Genomic DNA, 21,918 nt, shown 5'->3' on the forward strand with positions numbered 1-21,918 from the left:
TATTCTTACTTGATCTCTCAGCGGCTTTTGATTCCATTGACCATGGTATCCTTCTGGACCAACTTGGTGAGATGGGTATTGGAGGCACTGTTTTACAGTGGTTCTGATCCTATCTCCAGGGTTGTTCTCAGAGAATAGCATTGGGTGACTGTCTTTCTGCCCCCTGGCAGCTGTTCTGTGGGGTGCCACAGGGTACCATCTTGTCCCCCATGCTGTTTAACATCTATATGAAGCCCTTGGGAGCAGTCATCAGGAGCTTTGGGGAGAGGTGTCAGCAGTATGCTGATGATACCCAGCTCTATTTCTCTGTAACATCTGAATCGGGAGAGGCTGTGCCTGGACTCGGTGGTGGGTTGGATGAGGGCCAATAAACTGAGTCTGAATCCTAGCAAGACGTAGGTGCTGTGGGTTGGTGATTCCTGAGTTCGCATAATTCATCAGTTGCCTGCTTTGGATGGGGTCGTACTCCCTCTGAAAGAGCAGGTCCATAGTCTGGGGGTGCTCCTGGATCCATCTTTGTCGCTAGAGGCCCATGTGACCTCCGTGGCTAGGAGTGCCTTTTTCCAGCTTTGGCTGGTAAGACAGTTGCGGCCATTTCTGGACCAGGATAACCTGACCACTGTTGTCCATGCACTGTTAACCTCTAGGCTGGATTACTGTAATGCGCTTATGTGGGGCTGCCCTTGAGGTTGGTCCGGAAGCTGCAGCTGGTGCAAAATGGAGCGGCAAGACTGCTCATTGGAGCAGGGTATCGGCAACATGTCACCCCGCTGCTGAAAGAATTGCACTGGCTGCCCATTTGCTACCGGGCCAAGTTCAAGGTTCTAGTCTTGGTGTACAAAGCCCTATACAGCTCGGGACCAGGATACCTGAAAGACCGTCTTATCCCTTATATACCCAGTCGATCACTGCACTCGGCAGGTGAGGGCCTCCTGCAGATACCATCTTATCAAGAGGTTCGTTCTGCACAAGATAGGAAACAGACCTTTAGTGTGGTGGCACCTACCCTGTGGAATTCCCTCCCCTTAAATATTAGGCAGGTGCCATCTCTGCTATCTTTTCAGCGCCTTTTGAAGACTTTCCTCTTTCAACAAGCCTTTTAAGTTAAGACCTATCCCAGTCTGCATCTGTGTCAGAATTGTTTAATATGTTTTAATAATGTTTTTAATAATGTTTTTAACCCTTTTTTAAAGTTTTTTAAAATGTTTTTAATGCTGTTTTGTTTTAATGTATTTTAAGATCTGTTTTTATGATTTTAAAGTGTTTTAGTGCTTTGTTTGCCTCCCTGGGCTCCTACTGTGAGGAAGGACAGGATACAAATTAAATAAATAAATAATAATAAAAAATAATTTCTGATTTACATTAGAGGTGACTAGAAGCAAATGTCAATTTTTATTTCAGTTGCTAGATTTATTATGGAATGCATTTGAGTTCATAAATGGCAAATGGTAGCTGTCTCTATGTGTCATGTTGACCCCATTTTGGAAGCATACCACTAACTAGTTTTTTAAAATATATTTATATTGGATGATTCTTACTTAAGCAAGTGTGCTAGCCATAGGAGTTTTCTGCCAAATAGTAGGGTTCCATGGATGTCCCATCACATAGGCAGTGCAGATTTCAAGCCTCCGGTACATTTTAAAACAAAAAACAAGCCTAGTTTTCTGAACCTACTTAGAATAAATTGAGATTGTAAAAGATGTTACCTTAATATAGGGCTGACTCACCTGTGGCCTTCCAGGCACTGTTGGACTCCAACTTGTATCATCCCTGATCATTGGTTATTCTAGCTGGAACTGATAAGAATTGAAATACAGGAGCCTCTGGAGGACTACAAGTTGGCTGTCCTTGCTGTAGCAGTCTGACCTGACCATGTGGGAGCAGTATGGGAAGATAGTATGTTACTAAGATAATGGTTTCTGTGTTACTTAGCTTATGTCTAAACTGGATCTGTTTGCATTGGGTTTACATTTTCACTAGAATTTACATAATATATTCACTAATGGGCAAAAAACCTTGTGGTTTAAGAATGTACCTATAGCCAACAGATATTTCTATCAATCTTTAAAAAGCAGGGAAATTGGGCAGCTATAGTGAATGCACCAGGGGAGCAGGAGACCTGACCTCCTCTCTGAGATATTGTACTGCCCTACAAATTGGTCAAAATGCAAACACAATTTGGGTTGGTCTTTCACAGTCCAATCCACCTCCTGCGCAGCTTGGAAGAATTTGGTAACGTTCCTCTGGGCATATGGTGAGTGATGGCAACACCTGCAATCAGCCCAAATAATAGAAAGAAGACATGTGCTGTACTGATCTTGCTTTAGCAGGGAGGAAGCAACATTATTAAGACAGTTGATATAGTTCAGATGGTCACATTAAATATGTCTGGTTTACTTTGCAATTTTAGTGAAGTTTTCTATAGGAAATCATTTTCTGTTCTATTTGTGAATATGTGAAGTACAGCAACACTTTGCAAAATTTACACTGAAAAAACTCCAAAAATAATTGTGGAATAGTGGCACTGACTATTCTGCAGAGTACAATCCCCAGAAGAGGGGCTGACTGTTAAACCAGTCTTGCCACTGGAGCTCTGTCAGGAGAATAGGAGTCTCCTAACAACTCTCAGCACCCTTCACAAACTACACTTTTCAGCATTCTTTAGGGGAAGCCATGACTGTCTAAAGTGAAATAAAGGTCTGGCATAAGTGTGGCCACCTGATTAGCCAAGCCAAACTCAGTCTGGCTTTTAGAACACTGACAGTTGGTTCTTAATGAGTATGCCCGGCATTATAATAGACTTCAGTGTTAAATTTCTTAAATTAATTAAAAATCAGCCAGGCATTTTTTAAACTTTTAAACTGCAGAAGATGAAGGTCAGAGTATGGGGCAAGGTCAGTAATAGGATTACAGGTACTGTGTGAACATTGCTGTTTTTAATTAATTTCAACAAATTATGAGAACTCTGACAGAAAAAAGGTTTTTCTCTTTTTACACTTTGAACTCTATTCTCTCTGACTTTGTATATTGCCATATAAATTTAGAGGGTTGTTAAGCAAGCGTTTCTGAGTTCAGGACTGTAAGCTTTGTTAGGTTTTGTTTTGAAATAAGCTTATGGGAAGTATCAGAATGTCATGGGGGTTATTTTCAATTTAACCTTGCGGAATGTGTAAAATTCATGCTGACTACAGTATACAGCCACTGTTGTCGCTGTATAATAAAAAATATTTAAGACTAAATTGCAGTACTTGCCCTTCTATTTTATAGATAATTGACCCCAAAATGCCTCGTGTTGCTGGTCATCACAATGGTGTTACAATACCAGTGCCACCCCTTGATGTGTTGAAAATTGGAGAACAAATGCAGACCAAATCGGATGAGAAGCTTTTCTTGGTTTTATTTTTTGACAATAAAAGGAGTTGGTATGTAACTTTTTTCTCTCCTTCAAATGAAAAAGTCCTATATATTTTAGCTGAAAGGACAATTGAGAATGTGATGAATTGGGTTTTACAGCTCCTTATTTGTTTCAGAATTGGAGCTTTGCAGGAGTAGAACAAAATGGTACTTGCATGATCCAGATAATTTAAGGAAGCATAAAAGCTCCAGCTTCTGAAAAAACATGATTCCTCCTGTAGTAGCTGTATTTAGACATCATGATAAACCATGGTTTATTGTGGAAGGATTATGCTTGAGCTAGCCTTGGGCTCATTTCCCCCCCCCCCCATTTCCCTTCTTCCAGTGCAGCTGAATGAACATCGGAAGCTTAATCTTAACTTATATTTTTATTTGAAACAGGCCGACTTCATAACTCATGGTTTAAAGGTGTTTGAACAAACCATAGTTAGGAGTAATTACAGTTTTTCAGAATCAGATGAGATGATATGATGCAGTTAATCAAAAAGAAATTGACAGCACCAGAGGAGAATAGGGGGACATATGCAAGCACAAGGTTTGCATAGGAATATTGCTATCATGATGAACTATGGTTTATTTTGATGACCAGTCACAAGTCTTGTTTGCACATACTGCTAAATCAAGCCATGGTTCAGTGTGGGCAAACAAGCATGCCAGTGCATGAAGCAAAAATTGCAGCTGTTTTGCTCCTCTGGTCCTGCTGCCACATTGCTGTGAGTTAACACTATGTGTTTTGAGTCGCTGCAATAAACCACGAGCTGTAGCCAAGCTCTGTTCTTTTGTTTACCACTTGTGGCTTGTCTGGGGGAGATAACCACAAGTCCAGGTTCAGATGTAACACTTAGCCAAACTACGGTTTAGTTTACAGCAGTGCAGCAGCAGCAGCAGCAGGAATGGAGAAGAAATAAAGCAGCCCAGTCATTCTGAACTAGGCTTCTGTGAAGTCAGGTGTAATATCAGATGTAGTCTTTGATCAGGTTTAGTATTCATCATTTTGGGTGAATGATATTGTGTGAATTTCTCCCTTTTTAGTTTTCTGATTAACCTGTAGGTATTGATACTGTTTTATTATAACATTTTTATTGTGATTTTTAATAGATGTTTATTCTAATAGTCTCTTGTAAGCTGCCATGAGCATTGCTTTAAATGGAAAGGAGGAGTAGATTTTTAATAAATAAAAAATATTGCATGAGAGAAAGGTTATTTTGTATTTCCTAAAACTGTTTTGTAACTATAAGATTTTGTTTTATGCTCATACAGGCAGTGGCTTCCAAAATCCAAAATGATTCCACTTGGGATTGACGAAACAATAGACAAGTTAAAAATGATGGAAGGTCGGAACTCAAGTATTCGTAAAGCTGTAAGAGTCGCTTTTGATCGTGCTATGAACCATCTCAGTAGAGTCCATGGAGAACCAGTCAGTGACTTCAGTGATATTGACTGACATAGGTGTAACCAAGGAACAAAAAACACCTTGTATAGAGATCTACAAATTAACCTCTTTGTCTACAAGAATGTATTGAAGATACAACTTCGTAATCATTGATCCAGTGGCAGAGTTCTGCAGCAGGTCCTCTGAATCACCATTGCCATATTGATTTAATTTTTTTTTTATCATTGTGTTGCTCTTTGGAGGATTTTTCCACTAAAATACCTTGTTCATATTGTTCATAAAGTGTACATATATGTATATTCAACTCTTAACTTATTCTGGTTTTAGATGTACTTTTTATTTCTTTTATTTGGCTGGGAAAGGGATAGATTGTCATTTCCATTTCTTTCCACATTAAAAAAAATAACTTACGCACCACTTTCCAGCTTCAGGTGCTAAGTCAATCTTGAAATAACATCAGATAGGTTTGGCTAAATCATATATTATGATATGGTGCTGCTTATGTAACTTTATGTGATCTGTAGCTTTTTAACAAGACCTCAGAATGTTTGATTTCACATAAATCAATTTTTGCACAAAGTACCACATAGTTAAGATATAAATTTACAACAACAAACATGTATTTTAAAAGAAGAAATTACATTATTTTGGAGGGTACTTTGTGAGAAAGACACAGAAGTAAAAATTATGCTATGTACATCACTTGAAAAATCACCAAAAACACTCCATTGTTGCCCAAAATATCACTTTAGAAATTCTTTTGTGTTTTACACACAACTGGCTTAAAGCCTGTGAGTATATTATTTCTTGCAAACCATATCTCACCTATCTCCCCGGATTTTATGTGCCTCCCTGTGTTATATTTATTATAGAAAATGTATTAATTTGCTTTATAAAGAGAAATAAATGAGAAAGTATATTGATATAACATTTTTATATAGGCACATAAGGCAATTTGCTTTGGGAGAAAAAGCGGTCTTGGAAATGGTTGTACAAAATAAATTGATGGGTTGTGTGTAATTTGACTTTTTTTGTAACTTGTAATCTTTCTTTCAATGAGGGGATTTATGTAACTTTTAATTTTAGAACACTTTGGTAGCAATAGAAACTTTGGATACATTTTTGTATGGTACATGTGATGTATATAGAATTAGTACTTTATTTTTATTTCGAAGAATTAAAGCATTACATTTAGGGAAGGAAATGATAGGGTGGGTTTCCAGTAATAACTTTTATATTAAAAAAAAATAAAACTATTGATTGTTGTAGCTACTTTATTTCTATGTTCACTGGAATACTGAATTTGTAATAATGAAAATGGCAAGTATGTTTTCAATGTGATTTATAATGACTACATTATTTATAAGTGCACTGCGTTGGACTCTTCAGTGATAACTTAAATACTGTACCAAGATATATAATATGCAACACCAAATAATGCATATGAATGCACGAAATATTTATGCCCAGCTTTTTTTATAATGGGTTAGCAAATATGGCAAAGCCTGTACTTTTAAAATCTTTTTAAACAGTTTCATTGAATAGCATTCTTCATTGTAAAACCTGCTTGAATTTTTATTTTAAAGCTACAACCAATTTTGAAATAGTTTCTAATGTTTTTATTCTCTATGGTTTGTAATACCCCCTTAGAAGCTTGAAATAAAATTCCTTTCTCAAGTGATATTTTTGTCATACATTTGGCCCTTAGAATTTCTACATAAGGCCCAGAATTGCCTGACCTATTTCTACAAGCGCTAGTTCTCATAATGCGCTACTCCAAACCCTGTACAAAGCATTCTGTTCAAACTTTTACAAGAGACTACATTTTGAGCCCCCTAATGATTGTATTTACATACTATATTTACATATAGAATTCGTTCTTATGCAGCAAAATGCATGATTTCTAAGGAACACTTTGTAGTATCTGGACAGTATAATGTGTGTGTTTGGATAATGATACTCATACAAGTGCAGTTTCCAGAACTCTTTGCAAGTCCATTGAAGGAGACCAGTGTGATGTCTGACCACCCAAAGAAAATGGTGAGGTAGGTGCAGTGACTTAAATGTGAGGGATGGAAAATATCAAATGTAAACTCTGATATAAATATTGAGACATAGCTGGAGAAAAGGTGCAGTAATTAATTAATATTTACGGGGGCTTTCTGATTAATGTGCATTTGGAGCTGATTAGAAAAAAGTAGCTCCTGTGCTTTTATATGCTTAATTTTTCACTAGTCATGCTAAATGCCACTATGCATAGGACAAGTCACATAGCCAAAAGAGAGCTACATTGAAAATGTACCACAACATCCATAGTTGCATTTATTGTTATTGCTACATTATGCATTAGGCTAGAGCAGCCTTTCCCAACCAGTGTGCCTCCAGATGTTGTTGGACCACAACTCCCATCAGCCTCAGCAGCATTGCCAATGGTTAGGAAAGATGGGAATTGTGGTCCAACAACATCTGGAGGCACACTGGTTGGGAAAGGCTGGGCTAGAGTGTCGGACTAGGACCTGGGTTCAGTTCCCTGCTCAGCCACACAGTTCACTGGGTGACCTTGGGCCAGTCACAGTTGCAGTTTCTCAGCCTATCCTACCTCACACAGTTATTGTAAGTGTAAAGTGGGGAGAACCATGCATATGCCACCTTGAGTTCTTTGGATGAAAGGTGGGATATAAATGTAATGAGGGATTATCATAGATCTTGTATGAAACATCTGTTGCTATTTGCAGGATTTCCTCTGAAATTAGAGTATTTGACAATTTCTGGAATGTTTTGGAGGTGATAGAATTTGGGTTAAGTAACAAAAGCTTGGTCACAAAGATAAGTGTCAATCTCCTTGACCTAGCAGGGAAGATCAGTTATACATAGGAGAAAGTGCAGTGCGGTACTTTCTCACCTGTGTGACTGTTCTTGTTTTTTCTGGAATTGCAAGGAAATGAAATGGGTGAGTGAGCAAGTGCTTCATACCCCTTCAGCTCTCCTTACTTAGAGAAGTGCCAGCAATTTAGGCTGCTTTCACCACGATAAGTACAATGAGTAGCCCAGCTCTTAATAGCTAAGCCAAAGTATCAAAAGTAACAGATGGAATTTCAGGAAACTGATGGGAAAGCTGCTGTTTTAAGAAATGTAAAGCCAATGTCCCCTTGAGCATGCAGAACTACTTTGGATCCTTCCCTTTGTCTTAGCAACCAAGTTAAGTCTTTTCCTATATACAGCATGTGTGCATTTCTCCAGAGAAAGAGCCCTAAACAGGCTGTAAAAAAAATGACACACTGCTTAATCCCATTTCATCATGTTAAAAAGTAATAACACTCTCTTATTTTCCCCAACTGTTTTTGTACTTCCACTGTTTTAGGCCACAGTATTAATCAAATGACAGCATAATGGTCTTTAAGGGGTTTTAGTACTTCACACTGATGGATTAGGTGTTCATTTAGTGCAAATACCCAGATGCCTAAGGAGAATTATAACAGGCTTATTTTCTTGCAGAAAACTTTCCTTGTTAGCATGAGCGCATTTGTCCAATCCAAAGTGAGAACTGCCTTTTACTGTGCAGATCCAGCCCTGATAGGAAAAAAAATACGCCATTAACTAAAGTAAAACATCCACATTTACTGACGAAACATAGCTGTAGATGAATATTTTGCCCTAAAAGAATTAACGGGTGACCCCCAGTAGTATTGTCCTGCCTGTTAGTGGGGAAAGAGGATGGGAATATAGAAGGATGAGGTCCTGGCCACAAGAAAACAGCTGGGGATTGAAAATCCTGTAGGATTGTACCCATCTCCATTTAACTTTGAAATTTATCACCAGAGCACATCTAAATTTGCATTGAATTTGTCTTCTGTGGTAAAATAGTGTGTGCATACACACATTAGTGACAGAAAAATCCAGACAGGTTAAAAATTTCAGACTGCCAGATCTTAAGTTGGATTTCCCTTAAACTTCCCGTCCCCTCCCTTCCCCGCCCCACTTACAAAGCATAGTGTTCTATGCACTTTCATGAACTAGCAAACAGGGGAGAGCCATTACAGCTAAATGCTGCTGCTTTAGCTTGTTCCCTATGAGACATGGACTCTAGTATTCTTGGCATATTTCCCCTGGAAAAATGCTACTCAGCTGTGGTCCAAAAGCTCCAGTTCTCATAGGTCCCCCTGGGCTCGGGAGCCTTTGGCCCTCCAGATGGTTCTTGAACTCCCATGAGCCCTATCCCATGTGACTAATGGAGTCAGTGTCCAGCAAGATTTGGAGGGCCAAGGATTCCCTAGCACTGCTCTAGGCTGATACAATTGCAGCCTTTTTTCCTCCCTGACTTTGCCTCAACCTTCAGCAGCATGGTCTTTCAACATGACTAAATAGCAGAAAACCACAACAACATGAAGAATACTAAATGCACGCAACTATCACCAATACAAAGAAAATACGCTCATGATCAAAGAGAATATGGATTTTAAATGTTCATCTCCCTATTCTAATGCATATCCATAAGTCTTATAAAGGATAGCCTATTTTTTCCTGGTTACTGAGAATATTATTTTATTGTTCAAAGATCTTTGGTGCTTGGGTGTCTTCAGCTGGCAATGGCATCCTGGATTTTTTAGGACATCCTGCCAAATTTCAGACATCTTTGGGTCATGGAGTCCCCTGTTACTTGAAGCATTTCCTCTTACCTATTCATAGGAGAGTCCTTATGTCCCTAGCTCAATCACCCTAACCAAAGTTCTACTCCTGCTATATTTTCTTGCCTCCACCTACTCCCTGGAATGTTCTAGGGAGAGTCATCAGGCATGTGACCAACCAAGTAGCCCTTGGAATGGGCATTTGCATCTGAAGAGGTTTCCTGCCTGTGCTCATTGCTTAAATGAAATCACAGAAGCTAATCTTCGAATATTGTTTTATGTAAACTAGCTCCATAGCATAAACTATGTACAAAGCCACTACTTACAAGCATCAATGAGTTTTTAAAAACCTAAGAGATGAAGTACCATACTTTTACAAATTGGCACACTTGGGATGTGTAGTTTAACTAACACCATAAAAGGGTACGGTGGCCCAGAGAGATGGAAGGCTATCGGGGAGTGGTGTGGGGTGTGAGTGACAACATCCCATGTCAGCCTCTTGAGGGAGGAGGCCACAGAGCAGCTGCCGGAGAGCCCCCCTAACCAATACTGACCTCTTACATGGCCCTTTGACAGTCCATTCCAGCAATGTCCTCCCTTCAAAGCTAGTGTGCAAAGGAAGAGTCTGGTGCCAGGTAGGCCTAGGCCTAAGGTCTGCCCTGCTCAGGCTCTTGCAAAATCACCCAAGATCACTTGTGATCCCATGAGAGCAAGCATGGATGGGAGGAGAAATCTACCATTGATCCCAGGACGGCACACTGTCCCACAAATATGCCCTGCACCAGACACAAAGCATTTCCCCCCCAAAAAAGTGGCGCTGGTTGCACCCGTCTGCTCTTGGGGATCTGGGGCGGGGTGAGTGGTCCCATCTTTTGGTCAGGGTGGATTGGTCCTCCTCAGAGCCCACAAATCAAGGCCATGGGGTGGGTTGGGAAGTCTAGTTTATGGATTTTTAGCCATGTTTTAGCTATAATTTTACCTGTACACTACTTGGATAATTTTGTGATCAAATGGTTTATAAATGTTTTAAATAAATGCTCACTTGACCATCAGTCGTCTTTGCTTGGTAGAAATGCTAAGTTAACATACTCTCCCCCCACCCCCCACATACAGTAATATACACATGTAGGTCTGAGTCACCCTCGCCCTAGTCAGGCAGAACATTTTCCCCTCCCATATCTTAATTTGTTTACAGATCCATAATTATCTGATTTTCCAAGGTTGTACATCACCTGGGTAGTCTATAAGAGTAGACCAGGCATGCTGCTGCGGTCAGTTGTGCTCCAATTAATGAAGGATGTGGCTAGCATGCTCCTCCTTGCTTGTGTGTTCTACAGGTGCCTGGAAAGGGCTACTATCTCCCTAATTTGTTGAAGGAGAAGATTCGTGTGAACCAGGACAATGTGCATATAGTTCTGTGTGCAATGTCTTCATGCCCCATTTAGATCCCTCCCTTTTTTTAGCAGAGCTTGCGTACCTTGTGAACACAGAGCTTCAGACCCAGAGTACTTTACTTCAACAAGATTGTTGTGTTATATGCCTTCAGAAGACAACCCTGCCTCCCTCATTTTTACAGTATGATCCTTGACATGATTACTCAGTCCCCACTGAGTTCAATGAGACTTACTTCCAGGTAAATGTGCATAGGATTGCAATCTCAGTATTTTTCTGAAAGCCTTCTTGCAATCTAAAAATAAAAAATAAAAAATGTAAAGTTGAGCATCATTCTGAAGCACTGGAAGATCCCAGTGTTTGGGCTAGCTTGAGGGTTCAAGGTTAAGGTGATAAGGTGGGGTTGAATCCAGATTTAGTCATATGTAGAGTAGATCCATTGAAATCATGGGATATAAGTTATTAAGACCCTTTGGTTTCAATACATCAGCTCAATGTATGGCTAACATGACAATCACAGCAAACATTTATTCCACTGTTATTCCACTTTAAATGGTCATGGCTTCCCCTAAAGAATCCTGGCAAGTGTAGTTGTGAAGGGTGCTGTGGGTCCCCATCACAGAGCTACAAGTTCAGAGTTCTCTGGGAAGAGGGATTGATTGTTAAACCACTCTGATAATTGTAGCTGTATGATGGAACAAGGGTCTCCTAACAACTCTCAGTAGCCTTCACAAACTATACTTCCCAGGATTCTTTGGGAGAAGCCATGACTGTTTAAGACGGAATAATAGTGGAGTAAATGTATGAAATGGAGGCTATCATACTTTGGACACATAATGAGAAGACATGATTCACTAGAAAAGACAATGATGCTGGGAAAAATAGAACGAAGTAGAAAAAGAGGAAGGCCAAACGAGATGGATTGATTCCATAAAGGAAGCCTCAGACCTGAACTTACAAGATCTGAACAGGGTGGTTCATGACAGATGCTATTGGAGATCACTAAGTCATAGGGTCGCCATAAGTCATAATCGACTTGAAGGCACATAACAAGAAGAAAATGTATTGTGTGAATGTTGCCTAAGATCCAATCTGTAAAATGCTGTTTAGCACTGGTATTTGTTGTTGTTTAAATAATATTGATTATATTTATTAACATTACTTATTTGTTTGTTAAATTAGCACCCTTCCTCAAATAAAACATAGTAAAACACAACAAAACAGCAACAATATACTAAGTTAAAAAAATTAAAATATGTTTCTGTTAAAAGAGAGAGCCAGTGTGGTGTAGTAGTTAAGGTGTTGGACTACGACCTGGGAGACCAGGATTCGAATCCCCACACAGCCATGAAGCTCACTGGGTGGCCTTGGGCCAGTCACTGCCTCTCAGCCTCAGAGGAAGGCAATGGTAAACCACCTCTGAATACCGCTTACCATGAAAACCCTATTCATAGGGCCGCCACAAGTCGTAATCGACTTGAAGGCAGTCCACTTCCATTTTCCTGTTAAAAGCCTACAACATGTGTGAGGGGGCAGAAAATCCTTATTTTCAATATAAATAAAATCCATGGAGAGGTCAGTAAGAGAGCCAGGGGTTTGGGGGGGGGGGCTGAAGCTTTGGATAGTGAAAAGACTTAGAAAATAAGGCATGGCACTCAGTTGTAAAATTTACTATTTTAGGCTGTGTACATGTCATACATTTTAAGCACACACCTGCTGGAAGAATACTGGGAAGTGTAGTTTACCCCTCACAGAGCTACCATTCCCAGCACCCTCAACAAACTGCAGTTCTCATGATCCTTTTTGCAGGGGAGAAGAAACTGCTTTAAATGAATGGCATGTACATGGACACCCTAAGTCTCAGAAACCAGCATTGGAGCATCAATTCACATTCAAAGTACTGTATTCTAATAGAAAAGCTAAGAGTGACAATGAGTGTTCATTAGAACTCCTCAGAGGTGGGGTGTGTTTGTGGAGTGGGGATGAGCAAGCTAACTTCACCCCAGTGGAGGCCAATGGAGGTATCAGTCTACCCTCAGCCAGTCCTCATCTTCCTGCCTTCTTACTTAGAACCAGTAAGTGGTTCTGTCTGTCATTGACTCTGGTGCCACCTACTGTTGATCTCCCTGCCTTCCCCCCTACCAGTTCATTGGGGATCAGCCACCACTGCTCCACCCCCATCCCCACCTTGTTTTCATCACCTTCCAACTTAAGGAAGGTGATTGTCTGCAGCAAGGCTGCTTGTGTATTTGTGGAGATTTCCAGGGTTCCAAACCTTGGGGAGCCTCCGTGGACAGAGGAGGCTCCTCCCTGCAAATAGTCACCTTCCAGCTTGGGGAAGACAGCCAAAGTGAGATGCAAAGTTGGGTCAGTCCCACTGTGTAGATGAGACTGTGGGGTGAGGATGAAGGGCTTTAGATTTCAAGCCAATATAGTGTGGTGGCTTGTGTGTCAGAACTGGGGGTGGGCATCCCAAAATAACCTTTGGGTGTGTATCAATGTTTAACTGCAACTGTAACAGCAGGGATAATTCCTTCAATCTCACCTTTGCACAACTAACCCATGCATTTGGTTCTTAACTTCGGAAGCCTTTTGGAGGGCTTCCATTATATGGTCTTTGTAAGAAGGATTGCTCCACCGCCTTATGTATTGTTTTTGTTGTTCAACTTTTAATACATTTTTAATCTTTTACTTTATTTTTTTTTATTTTAACTTTTATTAACTGTAAGTCGCTTTGAGTGTGCATATGTGTGCAGAAGAGAGACTAACAAATTCAATAAATAAATTAAACAATAAATAACCCTCCCCCCGCTTGCCTCTTCCCTGGTGCCTTAAACTCATCCAAGTCCCTTTCCCAGTGCCCCCATCAGAATATCCCATGCAGTTTGTGATGAAGTTATTTACTTCTCCCCATCACCACCACCGCCCTGTGCCAACCTTTATTGATATATTACTTGGTAACTTCTGTCCAAATCCTGAAAGTGCCTGGATCCAGGCTTTTTGACTGACTGGTAGAATGTGCTAAGTAGTTTGTCAGCAAAGGGGTCAAAGCATTTGCTTATTTGCCTGTGTGCTGAATTTCAGTTTGGACCTAGGACCAGCGGCATAGTTTGAAGTTGCCACCTACGGTGGGCAAAAAGGGTATACAGAGGCAGATTTCTGGGTGGGTACTTGCCTTCTCTCTGTGGTGCTGCCTATGCCTAGATTGTTTTGGTGGGGGCATATATAAAATGTGAAAATTACTGGGATCTGATTACTCCTATACACAAAGGATAGGATGTCTTTGTTTACATCACATTATTACAGAAGAGAACTTCAAAAACACTGATAAAACTCAGATAGTTTCTTCACTCCTGTCCTAATTCCTCCTCCCCCTCCCTCAACGATAAATGCCAGATCTGTAGTCATTTTTATGGGCAATGCTAAATGCACAGTTTTTGTTTTGGCATTGCATGCTGTTTGTTAAAATTAATCTGAAAAGACATGAAGATCACACTGATCTAGTCCCCAAAGTGCTCTTAGACATATGTGTAGGCAGGTGGTTAATACTGCCTCCTGGACACAAACAAGACCTGGAGGATTTTCTCTTTAACTCTGGACAGGTGGCCTTGCTCATTGTTGAGAACCATGGTGTCAGATGTGCTTTTTAGACAAAATGATGAGCTTTTTGGCATGCTAGCCTGAAGATGGCCTTGTTTGCATTAAAAAATGAAAGAATGTAGACTTTGTAGGATGGGAAGTCTGGAAGACTAGAAAAAAGTTCAATTACTTCATTCATTCCGTAAGAAATCCTGCCTGCTTTCATCACAATAATTTATGTGTTCTATTCACAATATAGAGAATGGTGGGTGATATCCGACTCAGTTGAGTAGACCCATGGAAATCAACCAACGTGTTTCTTGTCTGCTGATTTTAATGGGTCTGCTCTTTGTTCCAGGGATAGCCAATGTGGTGCCCTCCAGATGTTGGACTACAGCTCCCATCATACCTGGCCATAGACCATGCTGGCTCGGGCTGATGGGAGTTGGAGTCCAGCAACATATGAAGGGCACCATGTTGGCTACCCCTGCTGTATTCAATCTGTGGGCATTTCATATATACAGTTAAGCATGGACCACACTCCAAGAGGTGTGGAGATTCCAGAGGCATTTTTTACTCATCTTTGGTTCCCTTTGGAGTGGCCCCCACCTGCCTGCCATCTTACCTGCAACCAGTCACAAGGTGGATATGCCTGTCATTGGCTCTGGCTCCACCTACTGACAGTTTCCCCGTCTTTCTGCCCTACCAGTTCCAATAGGCACCATCCACTACTTCTTGGAAGGAACAAAGTCTGGAGATTTTACCTGTTTCTATAACATAGGGATGAGGAATCTGTGACCCTCCAGATATTACTGGACTTCAGCTCCCATCAGCCTGACCCAGCATGGCCAATGGTCAGGGATCACGGGAGTTGCGGCCTAGCAACATCTGTCTTATCTGGGGCAGCTCAGGACTTCATTGCCGCCATGACAACAATGGGGCTGTCTCAATTTTCTACTGGCCCAACGCATGTGTCGGGACACACTCTTGATTTGATCTTCGCCACTGGACATGGAGATGGTGACCTGCAGGTGGGGTGTTTTTCATCTACCCCATTGTCATGGACAGATCACCGCCTACTGAGATTTAGGCTTACGGCGACCCTTTCCCTCTGCAAAGGTGGGGGACCTATTAAGTTGGTCCGCTCCCGGAGACTAATGGATCCTCTGGGTTTTCAGAAGGCTCTGGGAGATTTTCCGGCTGATAAGACTAGTGCTCCTGTCGAGGCCCTGGTCAAACTGTGGAATACGGAAATGATCCGGGCTGTTGACACGATCGCTCCTGCGCGCCCCCTTTGATGTAGAGCTCATGCAGCTCCGTGGTATACCCTGGAGCTGAGAGTGATGAAACAAGAGAGGAGGAGGCTTGAGTGCAGATGGAGGCGAACTCGAAATGGATGCAATTATGCCTTGGTAAGTGCCTCCACTAAGTTGTATATAAAAGCGGTAAGGGCAGCAAAAAAGTGTTATTTTGCTGCCACTATTAGATCATCTTTATGCTGCCCAGCGGAGCTTTTTAAGATAGTACGAGGACTTTTACACTCTGGCCCTCAGGACATCACAGAGGCATCTGAAGCCCGCTGCAACGAGTTTGTGGGGCACTTCCAAAATAAAATCGCATGCATCCGTAGGGATCTCGACTCTAATGTTAGAACAGTTGAATCCATTGAGGTACCCAGATCACGATCTTGTCCTCAATTATTGGATGAGTTTCAGTTGGTGCAGTTGACAAGGTGCTTGGACTGGTGCGTGCGACCACGTCGGCACTGGACCCTTGCCCCTCTTGGCTAGTAAAAGCTAGCCAGGCTGGAACTGCCGGATGGGCCAAGGAAGTGATCAATGCCTCCTTGAGAGAGGGAGTTGTCCCCCGTTGTCTCAAGGAGGCTGTAGTGAGGCCTCTTTTGAAGAGGTCCTCCTTGGACCCAGATAATTTGAACAACTATCGACCGGTAGTGAATGTTCCATTTCTGGGCAAGGTCTTGGAACGAGTGGTTGCCGCCCAGCTCCAGATGCTCTTGGATGAACCGATTATCTAGATCCGTTTCAATCCGGTTTTAGGCCCGGTTTTGGCACAGAAACAGCCTTGGTCGCCCTGTATGATGACCTCTGTCGGGAGAGGGACAGGGGGAGTGTAACTCTATTGATTCTCCTTGATCTCTCAGCTGCTTTTGATACCATCGACCATGGTATCCTTCTGGAGAGACTCATGGAGTTGGGAGTTGGGGGTACTGCTTGGCAGTGGCTCCGCTCTTACTTGGCAGATCGTCTCCAGAAGGTAGTGCTTGGGGAGCATTGCTCGATACCCTGGACTCTCCATTGTGGAGTCCCTCAGGGATCGGTTCTGTCCCCCATGCTTTTCAACATCTACATGAAGCCTCTGGGTGCGGTCATCCAGAGTTTTGGAGTGCGTTGCCATCAGTATGCTGATGACACGCAGCTCTATTTCTCCTTCTCATCTTCTTCAGGTGAGGCTGTTGATGTGCTGAACCGTTGCCTGGCCACGATAATGGACTGGATGGGAGCTAATAAACTGAAACTCAATCCAGACAAGACCGAAACGCTGTTGGTGAATGCCTTTTCTGCACAGATGGTGGATGTTCATCCTGTTCTGGATGGGGTTACACTCCCCCTGGAGGAACAGGTTCGTAGTCTGGGGGTTCTTTTCAATCCTTCCTTGTCACTGGAGGCTCAGGTAGCCTCGGTGGCTCGGAATGCGTTCTACTACCTTCGGTTGGTAGCCCAACTACGCCCCTATCTGGGCAGTGATGACCTCGCCTCAGTTGTTTATGCTCTGGTGACCTCTAGATTGGACTACTGTAATGCACTCTACGTGGGGCTGCCCTTGAAGACGGTTCGGAAGCTGCAGCTAGTGCAAAACGCAGCAGCCAGACTGTTGACGAGGACTAATCGGTCCCCACATATTAGACCTGTTCTGGCCCGTTTGCACTGGTTGCCGATTTGTTTCCGGGCTAGATTCAAGGTGCTGGTATTGACCTATAAAGCCTTACATGGTGCGGGTCTGCAATACCTGATGGAACGCCTCTCCCACTACGAACCTACCCGTGCACTTCGTTCGACATCTAAGGCCCTCCTCCGAGTACCGACTCATCGAGATGCTCGGAGGGTAGTGACAAGATCCAGGGCCTTTTCGGTGGTGGCCCCCGAATTGTGGAATAGTCTCCCCGAGGAGGTATGCCTGGCGCCTACGTTGTTATCCTTTCGGCGCCAGGCTAAAACCTTTCTATTCTCCCAGGCATTTTAATTCATGTTAAAGTATTTTAATGTTTTAATGGTTTAGTGATCTTAATATTACATTATTGTTATTATGTATCTGTATTTTTATATTTTGTGATTTTTGTTGATTTATTGTATTATCTTATGTTGCACACCGCCCAGGGAGCCGTTGGTTATGGGCGGTTTATAAATGAAATTAAACTAACTAAACTAAACTAAACTAAACTGGAGGGCCACAGTTTACCCATCTGTTTTTGAGTTTACTGAGAAATATGCACATGGGATACAGGTAGAGGCACAGCTTAGCCCTCCAATAAACAGTAACATTCACTGCCCTATGTCAAATCCCCACAGCAGCAGTGGGGATCCTTTGTCAGCCTGAGAGCCATATTTCCTTCTCGGCAACCTTCCGGAGGCCTCATGCCTGTTGTGGGTGGGGCTAAGACAAAAGAGGGTGGGGCACTGTGATGTCCCTGTATATATATATTACTGTAAATATGGTAAGTGCAGGTTTTGTAGGGTAAATGTGGTAAGTAGAGTGAGTGAGAGGGGGGAGTACATGGGTAGAATGCTGGAGAATGCTGTATGATGATTGGCTGAGCGTTTGAGTGGCTGAAGGTATAAATGAGAGGATGACAGTTGAGAGGGGGTCGGTTGGTTGGTTGTTGTGGGTTGGAGTTGGTTGTGGGTTGGATTGTATTAGGGTGGTATTGAGGCAGATGACTAGAAACATAAAGAGTAATGCAATATATGAAACCATACGCTTGTGAAATATACCTTAAGTAATCTTGTTATTTCCTGGTGTTTATAAATAAATATTTGCTTGGTTTACCAGAAGCCTGATCCTTGGCTGGGGCTTTCACAGACCAGAAGGGAGTGCAGAGTATCTACCAAGGTGGAGAAAAAATATCAAATGGTGGCAGCGGTGAACAGATAGTGTAACATCATCAAGTATCCAGAGCAACCCAGGGCTGTATGCTTTATAGGCACAAAGATACAGGGGGGTTGTGGCCTGCAAGTGCACTCAGACACAAAGTAACAATAAGCCAGAAGGAGACTAAGGCAAAGTCTCAAACCAATATTGTGAAATAGGGAGTGGCTGGTGGTGCCGCCTAGCAGTGGGCTCTTGCGAGATCTGTGCTAGAGCCGGTGAGAGAACAAATAAAAACCAGGATCCTGACTGGAGGGATCTGACAGGTGGTGGCAGTGGGTGGGATCCTGACAGACACCAAGCGTACATTTGACATGTTACAGTAGGCTAGTTTCTATCCACCTCCACCCAGATAAGCAAAAGACATCAGCGTTCAAGGTCATATTCCAGCCAGGAAAAACACTCAAGGAAGGTGCGAAGCTGGGCTGGGGAAGGGCATGGACCTGGGGAGAGGGTGTGGCAGGAGGAGAAGTCCCAAGGGCAAGACAAAGAAGCTTGAAGGGCTATGTTTGGCTCCCAGGCCTGAGGTTCCCATCCCTGCCCCAGAAAGATGCCCCTCCAGAGCTCAAAGTGGGCAAGCTCCTCTCTCTGTCCATCCAACTCAAAAACTGCCAGTTTCATCCTTTGGACATGCACACACAATGGCTGGAGGGGAAAAAATAAGGATGAGTCATTTTTTCCAACCACCTCCAAGCCTTTTTTTGGGTCATTTACTTGTAATGTCACTAACAGGGACCTGCCTTTTTTCTTGTTTTTTCTTCTTTTTGCTTAAGTTATTCCCTAAAATGCTCTGCACTTGGATAGTCCTTTATAATGAGTGAATGGATGAATGAATGATGGCAACAGCAAGTTGTCAGTCAACAATGGCGACTGTGAAAGGAAAAACAGAACGTATTCTAGGAAGGAATCTGGGGTTACTGGGAGTAAAAGCAGGCAACAAAGATGCCAACCCCTGTGCAAAAGAATAAATGGACAAAAATCTGACATCAGCAATGGCAATATCCATTGGATACTGAATATTCAATTGGACACTTGGATCCAATATCCAAAAACAAGGATTAAAAAAAAAGATGGAGAAGTTCCATACTTTCTGCGAAAACAGGACCAGGAGCAGACTACAGTACAGATCATGAACTGGTCGTATCGAAAATCAGAGTAAAGCTAAAGAAGAACAACAAAGCAATCATAATGCCAAAATACAATTTAAATATCGTCCCAGAAGAATATAAAGATCAAATAAGGAACAGATTTGAGGCTTTAAACTGAGGTGACAGAGAATCAGAAGAACTATGGATTGAAGTCAGAGACATTATCAGGGAAGAATGCAAAAAGACAATACCTCTAGCTAAAAAGAGAGAAAGACCTCAATAGATGACTGAAGAAACTCTTAAAATGGTTAAAGAGAGAAGGAAAGCCAAAGCAAAAGGAGATACAAACACGGTTAGAACCCTAAATGCAACAACAGAGCGACTAGTACGTAGGAACAAAGAGAACTATTACAATAGTTATTGTATAGAAATAGAAGAGGAGAACAAAAAGGGAAGAATAAGAGCCCTATTCCATGATTAGAGAAATGAAAGGGAAATTTAAACCACGAGTAGGGATGCTGAATAATCAACAGGGGAACACACACTGACTGACCAAGATGAAATAAAAGGAAGATGGAAGCAATACATTGAAGAACTCTATAAAAGAGATGCAAAGATGACAGATTCATTCATGGAGGAACCGTATGATGAAGAACCAGAAATTTTAGAATGTGAGGTGAAAGCTGCTCTTAAAATACTTGGAAGAAACAAATCACCAGGAACAGATGGCATACCAATAGAGTATGTTTGTTCCTCTATCTATGGCAAAGAGATGGCATAAAATGACAACAGAAGATTTATGTAACTTTAAAGTTGACAAGGACATTGAACTTGTCAAGGATTATCAATACCTTGGCACAGTCATTAACCAAAATGGAGACGACAGTCAAGAAATCAGAAGAAGGCTAGGACTAGGAAGGGCAGCTTTGGGAGAACTAGAAAAGGTCCTCAAATGCAAAGATGTATCACTGAACACTAGAGTCAGGATCATTCAGACTATGGTATTCCCGATCTCTATGTATGGATGTGAAAGTTGGACAGTGAAAAAAGTGGATAAGAGAAAAATCAACTCATTTGAAATGTGGTGTTGGAGGAGAGCTATGTGCATACCATGGACTGCAAAAAAGACAAATAATTGGGTGTTAGAACAAATTAAACCAGAACTATCACTAGAAGCTAAAATGATGAAACTGAGGTTATCATAAGTTTGACACATAATGAGAAGACATGATTCACTAGAAAAGACCATAATGCTTGGAAAAACAGAAGTAGAAAAAGAGGAAGACCAAACAAGAGACAGATTGATTCCATAAAGGAAGCCACAGACCTGAACTTACAAGATCTGAACAGTGTGGTTCACTATAGATGCTATTGGAGCTCACTGATGGAAGGTCGCCATAAGTCGTAATCGACTTGAAGGCACATAACAACAACAATCCAAAAACCAAACCACCCCCACAGTGGGGGCATTTCAGCCACCTGGATATTCTGTTAGTGACCTTAAGGTGGCCATATTTGAACAAAGGGTTTGCTGAATTACATTTCATCAAGAAATTCAATGCTATTGCTTGTGGTTTTAATGAAGACAAAGGATTTTGATCACACTATGTGTGAATTGACTCATCAATGGCAGGATGTCTGCGTTATCAAAAACTCTCTGTACTTTTCTACATTTTGTTTCCCCCTGACCTTACTGTACCTCCACCTGACCTTACTGTACCTGACCTTACTGTACCCTCCACCCCACAAAACAAGTTTATGTGTACCTGCAATTTAAGATTAACACTTCATGCATCTGATGAAGTGGACTGTAGTCCAGAAGAGTTTATGCCATAATAAATGAGTCTTTAAGGTGCCACAAGACTCTTCATTGTTTTTGCTGCAACAGACTGACATGGCTAGTACCCCTCTGCAAATTAGTAAAGTCTGTTTTGGGAAAACAAAACTTTGAAAAAGTGGTGACCTCCTTTGTGTCAAGGTCTGATGCAGTGCATCATGCACCATCATCATACCACTTCAGATGCCAACTAAAAACATTTCTGTTTCAGCAAGCTTATCAGGACATCACCCTGTGCTTTATAGATTACAGCAAAGCCTTTGACTGTGTAGATCATGAAAAACTATGGAATACTTTAAAATAAATGGGGGTGCCACAGCATCTGATTGTCCTGATGCGCAACCTATACTCTGGACAAGAGGCTACTATAAGGACAGAATATGGAGAAACCGATTGGTTCCCAGTCGGAAAGGGTGTGAGACAGGG

General features: G+C 41.8%; 1 protein-coding gene across 2 annotated transcripts in view; it reads left to right on the forward strand.

The window, feature by feature from the left end:
- Window positions 1-6,435, forward strand: part of BRD1 (bromodomain containing 1) — a 61,026-nt gene extending 54,591 nt beyond the window's left edge. Inside the window, exons 12-13 of one of the 2 annotated variants that reach the window (XM_061640249.1) lie at window positions 3,268-3,422; window positions 4,675-6,435. In XM_061640249.1, the coding sequence (XP_061496233.1) occupies window positions 3,268-3,422; window positions 4,675-4,858 (339 nt within the window). In that variant the 3' untranslated portion in view covers window positions 4,859-6,435. The remainder of the gene's footprint in view (window positions 1-3,267; window positions 3,423-4,674) is intronic. The other variant, XM_061640247.1, reaches the window with a different exon arrangement.
- The last annotated feature ends 15,483 nt before the right edge of the window (window positions 6,436-21,918 follow it).

This window comes from Rhineura floridana, chromosome 8 (assembly GCF_030035675.1).
Source record: "Rhineura floridana isolate rRhiFlo1 chromosome 8, rRhiFlo1.hap2, whole genome shotgun sequence".
NCBI classification, from domain to species: Eukaryota; Metazoa; Chordata; class Lepidosauria; order Squamata; family Rhineuridae; genus Rhineura; species Rhineura floridana.